This window comes from Gobio gobio (genome assembly GCF_949357685.1).
Source record: "Gobio gobio genome assembly, chromosome: 19".
Taxonomy (NCBI): Eukaryota; Metazoa; Chordata; class Actinopteri; order Cypriniformes; family Gobionidae; genus Gobio; species Gobio gobio.
The window spans coordinates 24,662,225-24,672,564 of NC_137112.1; the positions used below are offsets into that span (position 1 = coordinate 24,662,225).

At 40.1% G+C, this 10,340-nt stretch overlaps 1 protein-coding gene across 2 annotated transcripts in view; it reads right to left on the bottom strand.

Moving 5' to 3' along the window:
- The window catches only part of sp2 (sp2 transcription factor), a 29,151-nt gene extending 19,180 nt beyond the window's left edge, over nucleotides 1–9,971 (bottom strand). Inside the window, exons 1-3 of one of the 2 annotated variants that reach the window (XM_079845101.1) lie at nucleotides 9,931–9,971; nucleotides 8,556–8,632; nucleotides 4,318–5,079 (exon numbers count right to left, since the gene is read on the bottom strand). In XM_079845101.1, coding sequence (XP_079701227.1) covers nucleotides 4,318–5,079; nucleotides 8,556–8,632; nucleotides 9,931–9,937 — 846 coding nt within the window. In that variant the 5' untranslated portion in view covers nucleotides 9,938–9,971. Of the gene's footprint in view, nucleotides 1–4,317; nucleotides 5,080–8,555; nucleotides 8,633–9,912 lie in introns of both variants that reach the window. The other variant, XM_079845102.1, reaches the window with a different exon arrangement.
- Between the last annotated feature and the right edge of the window lie 369 nt (nucleotides 9,972–10,340).

The window sequence follows — 10,340 nt, forward strand, 5'->3', positions numbered from 1 at the left end:
ACTGAAGCCCTGCGGATAGCTTAAGCTGATTCCAAATCATCAGTCCTCGTCCTGCTCGATCTATCTGCTGACACGGTCAATCATCAGATTCTTCTGTCCACCCTCTCATCACTGGGCATCACAGGGATTCCACTCCTTTGGTTTGAGTCTTATCTCACAGGTAGGTCTTTCAAGGTTGCCTGGAGAGGAGAGGAATCCGAAGCACATCCACTGGCCAAGGGGTTCCTCAGGGCTCAGTGCTTGGTCCTCTCCTCTTGTCCATCTACACTACTTCATTGGGACCCATCATTCAGGCACATGGCTTCTCATACCACTGCTATGCTGATGACACTCAGCTCTACCTTTCATTTCAACCAGACGACCCCACAGTAGCTGCACAAATCTCCAGCTGTCTGGCTGACATCACTGCATGGATGAGAAAACATCACCTGCAGCTCAACCTGGCAAAGACTGAGTTTCTCATCTTCTCCGCCAGTCCCACTATACAACATGACTTCACCATCCAGTTAGGTACATCCTTGATTACCCCATCAAAGTCAGTCAGAAATCTTGGAGTAACATTTGATGACCAGTTGTCCTTCAGGGGACACATTTCTAAGACAGCTCGCTCATGCTGGTTTGTGCTCCACAACATCAGGAAGATTAGACCGTTCCTAACAGAGCACGCAACACAGCTTCTTGTACAGGCCCTGGTTATTTCTAGCCTTGACTACTGCAATGCGCTTCTGGCTGGACTCCCCTCTTGTGCGATCCAAACACTTCGAATGATCCAGAATGCAGCAGCACGTCTTGTCTTCAACATGACCACATAACCTCATAAAAAAAAATAAAAAAAAACCTTTCCTTTCCTCTTTCTCCCCCTTTTTTCCCTCCCTACTCTAGCCTGTGCTACACTGAGCAATGTACATGGTCTCAGTATTTCAGGCACTTGTTGCGCTTACTCGACTCTTCATGACCAATCGCTTCATGTACCCCCAAGTTGTAAGTCGCTTTGGATAAAAGCGTCTGCTAAATGCATAAATGTAGAATGAAGCAGACAATGTAGTTATTCTCTAGTATTATATACAATGATAAAGTCTATGTCGATCAGCACTGCATACTTTATTATTATGAAAATACCTGAGAAGGCTTGAAGAACTCAAATGCACCACAACTTGATGCAGTCGTGTTTACTGTCTTCAATGTTTACTTAGTCAAAGCGTTTCTATCTTCCTTTTATTCAGCTTACAGCGCTAGCTAAGCTTCACATTAGAGATTTCCTTAAAACTATTACTTCAAATGTGGAGTTTCTGCTCGAGGGCGCCCTCTGGCATCCAGTATGAATTAAACTTTTTGGTAACAAATGAGAAAAATAATACTCCTCTCTAAATAAATTTATATGACAAAATCCATGTGTTTCTTAAATATTACGTTTTTCCCCCCCACAGTGGATGCATAAGAGGCTCATATTTCATATTAAAAGACATAGACTTTAAGAAATTGATATCACAGATAAAAAGCACAGATTTTTATAATAATAATTTTTAAATAAATCCTTAGACCTTTCTGATGATTTTTAGTCATAGGCTGTCTGCATATTAACAGTTTTTGTAAAATAAGTTTTCTGTAAAATATAAATATTATTATTATTATTAGTAATAATAGTAGTATTATAGTTATATTTATTCTTAAAATATTTTTTTAATAATAGAAATGTTATATTAATATATAAACACAAAATATTATATATACACACACACACACACTTTTAACACACACACGCATTTAAATCATAATCTTAACCAGAATAATCGCAGTTAGATAATTTCCACAAATCGTGCAGCCCTATTCAAGATTAATGCACATTATTAACCAATTTATTTCAAACAAGCATAAAAACATTCAACCAAATATGGTGTAAATATACTTTATATTTATTAGAGATGCTCCGATCAGCATTTTTGGGGCCGATCACCGATTACCGATCATCAAGATCATGATCTGCCGATTGCCGATCACTGCCGATCACAGAATGGCAGGAGAATGGCAAACTTTTATCTATAATCTCGCAGAGTTTGCATCATAACTAACTCTAACTGAGTCAAGATCTTGAAGAACCAACAAGTGTTTATTTTAGAAAATGAGAACTTAAGGCTACTTAGGCCATCTTTCCCAAATAAATGTATATATTAAATGTATATAATTATCTCACTTAAATATTTGATCATGCAGTGCACTTTTGTTTTAAAAAACTATTTTTCAGGTAGGTCTAACATTAGTATTAAGATAAGAAATACCAAAGACATTTAATAAGAAATCAAATGTAAATTAATATTGGTCTTCCCTGAATAAATTAAATTAGTTTAATCCTTACACTTAAGGTTGCAAAAGTTAGTCATTCAAGAGCAGTGAGTGTCATAAAGGTTCAACACAAGACAAAGAGAAACTCAGAGACAGCAGCAGTTTATTCGACAGCTGTCACTTTAAGAGCGAACAAGGAGTACATACATTTGTGTGTATCTGACCATTTCAACGCAATTTGTACTCGCAAGCTTTTTGTGAGATGGCCTGTGTGTGTGTGTGTGTGTGTGTGTGTGTGTGTGTGTGTGTGTGTGTGTGTGTGTGTGTGTGTGTGTGTGTGTGTGTGTGTGTGTGTGACCGTGACTCTCCAGACCGTGCGCGCGCGTGCTGAGTTAACGTTTTTTTTTTAACACTGGCAAGACTTAAAAATAAATGCAAATGATAAACTTTAGTGACCATGCGATACTGCCTCGATTGTGCAAAGTGGCAAATCCTGTCAACTGTGCAGCTTGATTTTATTGCAGATGCGATGCGCTGATGTGAAGCCATTTGAGCATTTGCAAAGGGAGAGAGAGAGAGCGCGCGCTCACGCGGTGATTTCACCTGCGCTGTTTGTGAACTTACATCCCACAGAAAGTTTTCAAATGACTGCGTAAGTTATTTAATATAGAAATATGAATTGTACCTCACCTTCAGCATTATAATTATTTTACCCGCGCTGGAAAGGGAATGAGACGGTGTCGCTGCATATCATGCCCTAGCTCTCACGGCAGGTGCGGGTTTTATGTGTCGTCAGCTGCGATCGGTTCATGAGATCGGCCTTTTTGGAGACCGCCGATCAACCATCCCAAAGCGATTATCGACCGATCGAGATCGGTTGCCGATCGATCGGAGCACCCCTAATATTTATAACTTATTCTTTTTTTTGCATTTCAGTAATGTAAAGAATAATTTTTTTTAATTATGATAATGAAAGTTGCAAGGGTCTTAACTGTCAAGTAGTAAGTTAAACTCTTAAAAATAGCATATTTATTTTTAGCAAAATTTCTCAATATCTTTTAATTGTGAAATAGGACAGGCTGTGCAACAACAACAAAAAAAATTTTTTTTTGATAAGCATCACCAAAAAGGACAGATAAACATGATTTTCCCTTGACACACATGCCAACACAGAACAGTGTAAACAATCAAGGTCATTTTCATTTCTAAGGCCCGGTTTCACAGACAGGGCTTAGACTAAGCCAAGATTAGTCCTTAGTTCAATTAGGACATTTAAGTAACTTTTATAAACGTGTCCAAGAAAAAAACATTACTGGTGTGCATCTTGAGACAAAACAATGCCACTGACATATTTTAAGATTTGTCAGTGCAAGATTCTTTCAGTTAAAACAGCTCAAACATGCATTTTAGTCTAGGACTAGCTTAAGCATTGTCTGTGAAACCGGGGGTAAATCTTTTAAGCTAGGAACACACCAAACCGACACCGACCAACTAGTGGTAACGAAAGCAAACAGCTGAGTTGGCTCACGTCGGCAGCGCCAGGGTCCAAAATTTCCCTGACACACCAAGCAGACACTCGACATCCGACGGCCAAGTAGCACGTCCGTTCTGCGCCTGCGTACCATTAAATAGCTTCCGTACCAGCTGGTGGCAGTAGTCTGTTTTCGTTATTCAAAGCGGGAAACCGGAAGAGCTACCCTGTATATCCTATATAAACAAAGCACACCTCATAATCTCGCTCACCACAGACGGTCACTTCTGTTTTTTTTTTTCTTGTGCACTGGTTCGCCAGCAGAACAGCCAATCAGAACGACCAACGGCGATTCAAAATGTCAAATGACGAGGACCAAAGTCAGCCGACGGTGTGGAACACACAGAGAAAACTTAGTTGGCCGACCCACGAAAACTGCCCGACGGCCGACCGTCGGCTTGGTGTGTTCCAGGCTTTAGACGACATCCAGGAAACCAACAATTCACAAAATGACAAGTATGAGCTAAAGCACTCAAGCCAAAGCAGAATTACAGAAATGCACGTACCTGAATAATGTTGTCGGCTGTGGTCTCTATTAGCAGCGCTTCAACCTGCTCGGCTACAGGAGGCGGTGAGGCCGGTTGAGGAGCAGTGGGGGGCGGGGCTATAGCCACCTGTCTCTTCCTTCCCCTCTTGCCCTTCACTGGAACAGCAGCAGTCTCTGTTAAAATATGTCCTCCTCCCATATCACTGGTAGTAACATTAAGAGGGAGCGTGAGTCCACTAGGGAGTCGTACTATGTTAGCATTTACATTGGCATTATTCTGCCGCCGCTTTTGGGAGGACGGCTTGATCGCCACCGTCTTGTGCTGGGATAAGGGTGCCGGGGCCAGAGGCGGAGGGGCCGGAGTGGCAGCCTGAACTGTGACAGGTGAGGTGATAATGGCCTGGTTGGTTCCAGGGATGATCTGGATCTGTCCTCCCTGAGGCATCATTTGAATGGTCTGAGACCCCTGGAACTGAGGAATCACTTGGTACTGGATGTTGGCATTGGATGTTCCTGCTGGACGTGAAGGGCTCTGAATAGTGAAGACGATGGGACTGGCCCCTGACGAACCAAGTCCCGCAGGCAGCTGGATGACATTCCCTTTCGCTGAGAGGAACCCAAGGTTTTTGGGTGGAGCCGGAGCAATAGGGGCGGGCTTGATGGGGTGCAGACGGCGCGTGGTTGGCTGAGATGGTTGTGTGCTGACTGGGGCCTGGGCAGCAGGAGGACCGATCTTACTGCAGGTAGCCGCCAGAAGTGCCAGTGGGGAAGGCTGTGAATCCTACATGTGAGCATGTCAAGACACAATTAACAGAAGCAAACTTTTAAAGATTTACCAGAGTTTGAGCTGACTGACAATAATTAGAATGAAAAGCATGACTAAATTAAGAACAATATTTCATAATGTGTGGAGAAAAAGACAAAAACACAATAAACTGGCATAGCCAGTTTTTTTTTTTTGGACAGCTGTCAATTATACAGTTTAGCAGTAATTATACCGAAATACTTGACTGTGGAATGCAGCAACTGACAAATCAGAATGACGTATTCCAGAGTAATAAAAATAGTGTGCAACCCGATAAGTTCCGGAAGTAAAAGCTCTTTTAACAATAACGTATAAACCTTTAAAGACAGCCCTACTATGAGCTATGAGGTTGTTAATCTATGCAATTTGCTTCTGTTTAAGCTGTCAGCCCATGTTATTTTTAACTTATTCTTAAAATAATCGTGTTTAACAGTAGAATTCACAATGAAAATGTGCCAAATTATGTCTTTAGCTCCGCCCACTCTCATGAAGCACCACAAATAACATAGTAGTGTCAGACTCCCTACACTCTGAAAATACTTATATTTGTAATAATTTTAAATATATTCAAAATTGATATCTATTTTTAGGGATGCACAATATATCAGACACCATATCGGTATCAGCTGATATATAATCAGTTTTAATGTTAGCATTTTCGGTCCGATAAGAAAATCAGTCCGGTATCTTAAAGCTGATAAATAATGGATTATTTCCTTCAGGTGAGACACTTCACATGCGTACAGTTTGATTCCTTGAAATATGATTGGAATCACTCAAAAAAGGTGCAGCGCGAGACTCTCATATAAGCTACATAAAATTGTAATCAGGCTTTAAAAAATTATATAAAAATTTGGATTTAAATTTACATTTATCGGCCAATATATCGGTTTTCAAATATAAAGAATGATCGATACCGGCCAAAGTTTTCATATCGGTGCATCCCAAATATTTTTCATATGGTACATTACAAATGTTATGATTCACTTTTAACTTTCCTAAAGCAATCAAAAAAATGCTGACACCATTTTAACCTTTCTCAGGTCCAGCATATTAAATCGTAACTTTATAAACTAAAACTGCATTGTATCTAATGAATAACCTCTAATTAATGAGTGAACACATAAACATTTAAAAGTTTTGACTGTTCATACTGAAGATGGCTTGAGAGCCGAAACGTTTGTGTCTATTCTCCCCATGAGATCAATAAAAAATAGTACATTCTTTTTTTTAAAATGTGTGAATCACTATTCAGGTTTTGATGAAAGCTTTGACTATTACCTACATTAACCTCCTTTTTATAATTTTTTTTTTATTATTATTTCATACTATTAGTGCTGTCAAACGATTAAAATATTTAATCGCGATTAATCGCATTAATGCCATAGTTAACTCACAATTAATCGCACATTTTTATTTATTCTAAATGCCCCTTGATTTCTTTTTGTCCCATTATTTTTTCTTATTTTAATGCTCTTATCAACATAGAAAAGTGGATCGGCTTGCTTTGTTCAAATGTTTGTTTTATTGAAAACAAAATTGGCATACTGTAGAGTTCGATTTCACACCAACATTCTCACTTGAAGCAGTCATTCACACTTGGAGCAAATAATCGCTCACACAATGTAACACTGTCCATCAATAAAAGGGTGAAAAAAATACTTTGTTGCACAAACAGCCCCTTCAACAGCCCTTTCTAAGGGATCAAAACAGGGTGATACAAAATAAAATTACAAAGTGCACATGCAAGGTAAACTAGGACTCCGCCTATAGTGCAGTTAAACCAGGGGTCGCCAACTAGCGGACTCCGGTCCCGCGAGATGCGTCCATCCGGACCGCGAAGCCTTTTGACCTAATGAAACAGTTAACGTTGCAATGCTCACTGTTACTACGTTCAGACCCAGACGCGCGGTCAAGCATGCAGTGAAGAAGAGACTGATGGTAGAGGTGTGCGATACCGCTAGATTTGGTATCGATCCGATACCAAGTAAATACAGGGCCAGTATCGCCGATACCGATACCAATATCGATACTTTTTAATAATTAATGTGGATGCGTCTTCAACCTAAATCTAAATGAATTTTCATGACTTTGAATTTGTTTTTGTGATTTGCATTTTGGGTTATTAATCAGTACTACAAAAGCTTTTGTTCAGAAACAACTTTTGGTTACTTCTGTTTTATTTAAATAAACAAAGTTACAAAATGATTACTTCACACAAATATAAAAAATGTAAAAACAAAATCTCTTTTCAAGTAGCATGTTAACAAAAAATGTTTCTCCTCTTTAGTGCACTTCTTTTCAGGATTTTTTTCTTAAATAAACAAAGTCACAAAGTTTTACATACAACGCTCCTCTTTCTCTCTGCTGCCATTCTCCGCCTCTGACTGACTGCTGTTAGAAATGCGCGGCTGAGCGGCGCGCGCGCCTGACTGCTGGTGGTAGCGCTAGTGGTGAGTCACGTGACGGTACAACACAGGAGAGGGGGAGGAGAGCAGCGTCGAGCACGAGCAGCACTCTTGAGAGCTTGCTCTGCTCTGTGACAGCAGCAGCATTTTGACAAACACGGCCAGGTCGCAAAACGAGAGAAACTGAAACTTAAGTATCGATATTTTCACGTTGGTATCGATCAATACCGATACCAACGTTGGTATCGATATTATCGATATTAGTATCGATCTGCCCACCTCTAACTGATGGTGCGCTCACACCGAACGCGAATGACGCGACATGCACGCCGCTTAATTCGCGCCGCAGAATGTCTATTTGCGTCTTTGCATTGACTTAAATCACTCGCGCAAAACGCTTCATTCGCGTCCGGTGTGTAGGCTACGCACCATCAGAGCAGAAAGCAGCGCTCAAGACAAGCACTTTTAGTTGAAGACCCCTGAGTTAAACCATGGCTTAATACGTTTCTCATTTCGGCGTCTCATGCTTGCCATCCACGTCTACTCTTTTAATGGCCGAAACAAATGTGGGCAGCCGCAACGTGTCTGATGTTTTGTTTCTGGTCTAGCTACATCCGGAGTGGTGTTGTAGTTTTTCTAACGTTACTAGTTGTTGCAACAGCATGTGAAAAAACTACAAAGTTTGTTAGACCAAAAAGAACGTTAATCTCGCGATAAAAAAATTAACGCCGTTAAAATAGGTTTGCGTTAACGGCGTTAATAACGCGTTTAACTGACAGCACTACATACTATACATTAACTACAACAAAAACAATGTGAAGCCAGAAAAAAATATTTTTCTTTATTTGAATGTCAATGTGAAATATATAAGAACATATAATCTGAGAATAACTATTGGTAATTGTATCTAAGCATTTCAAACGACTTCAAGATTTCATCGATAACATGAAGATAATTATTGATTTATCTGTAAAAAAAAAACCCAAATAAATAAAAAACAAGCATTAAAGTGCATCTCTAAAATATAGACTCATGGGTCCTTACTTGAGAAGCGGTGGTGGAGGGCTGAAGATATTCACTGGGGCTGACTGCGACAGTGGTGGCCATACTGTCCTTTTGATCTGCAAGAAGGAGGTGAATCAATTTATGCAAGGAAAAAAATAAACTCTCCGACTGTGATTTCCGGTTGAGAATAAAATAAGGCAGCAGGATTTAATTGAACTACTAAAGTCATCTAGTAAAATTCTGTGCTTAGACTTTGCATGTCCTTGTTTTCTAAAGCACCACAGTTTTGTGATCACTGTGTAAAGAACTGGAAATACTGAACAAATCGAATGCACGGATTGTTCAAAATAAACAAAACATGAACGGCATGGCATGCACTTTCAGTTATGAGTTATGACAGTGTCTCTAAGGAGGCGTTACCTGCGGTAATCTAAACCCTGGGGAGGAGTGTTTCAGCGGGACAGGGTTTAACACAATCCACTGCACTCAATGGCACTTTACACCATAAGATGTTCTCAATCCTGGTCCTGAAGTGCAGGGCTACCCCAGAACCAGAACTGAGAAACACTGCTCTGCTATATATATATATATATACACACACATCTTTGGTAAACACCCAGCACTGACCACGCATGTACAAAGATCCCAACCCAAATAAACACTTGATGTTATGATGCTTGCTAATTGGCTGTCAGAGCTAGCAAAATGAACTAGTTATACACTTTATTTTAAGTCGTTACAATCATAACATGTCGAAAGGAATTACACAACAGTGATCTTATTGCCATCAAATTCAAAGGTTTTGCAACTTTACCACATTAAAAACTTGCTCTCATAACAAGCTCATCGGGCTTGAAAATCAGGACACAACCAAACCGGGTGTATTTACAGTAAAATTCGTGGTTGACGGTAAGAAAATTCTTTTTTTTTTACGCCTCTATAAATGCAAAATACAGTTTGATTAAAGCTGCAGTCTGAAGCCAGCGGCTAACGCTAACAGGCTAAACGTCAGATGCCTGCAAGTGGTTGAGCTATTATGATTGAGTGCTTTAAAATATTTCTTTATGTCATGTTTTAATCAACCGGCTACACGTTTACGTCTTTTATATGATCGTGCAGCGTGCTATGAAAGAGTTATTCTGTCTGCGGGCAGACAGACTCAAGAGTGCGCTGATGGAGGAGGAAACTGCTTGCTTAGCATGCTAAACTGCTAACTAGCCAGATAAACTCTTCGCTGCGGAAAAGAACCGTGTTTCCGGAAGTGTGCATTTGGCAGAATCGCCGTGCTTCGCGTGATTTTTATAACTCGTGTGTGCAAGCTACGATATAACATATGTATCGGTTCATTCGCTCAATAGAATGTTTATAAAAGTAACATAGTAATATAAACACCAACGTTATAATTCCTACCCACCGCTCATGACGACATTCACTCTCCGTGAAGCCTTGAAAAGCCCACACGAGATACCGCCCCACCCGCGCCCTCTGGCCAATCTGGTTACTTGTCAATCACCGAGAGCTAGCGGTACTGACCAGTCAGAGTACAGCATTTTCCTGATTGACGTTTGTGCCGGCCAATGAGATAAGGTAGCATTTCTATGACAGTTGAAGGATATATATTTGGCCAATAGGTTGTCGAGTTTTAGGAGAAAGGCGGGCGTTGTGAAGAGGTCAAAATAAAAAGCCGAACCAATAATACACCGGTTTGAATTTCACTGACGTTTAGCTCGCCCAGTTAGAAATGGCAAAAGCATATCAATCAAAAGTAATTGACAATAATTTCGATTGATCAACCTGAGAGGACTGTGTTCGTTTTCTATTGCA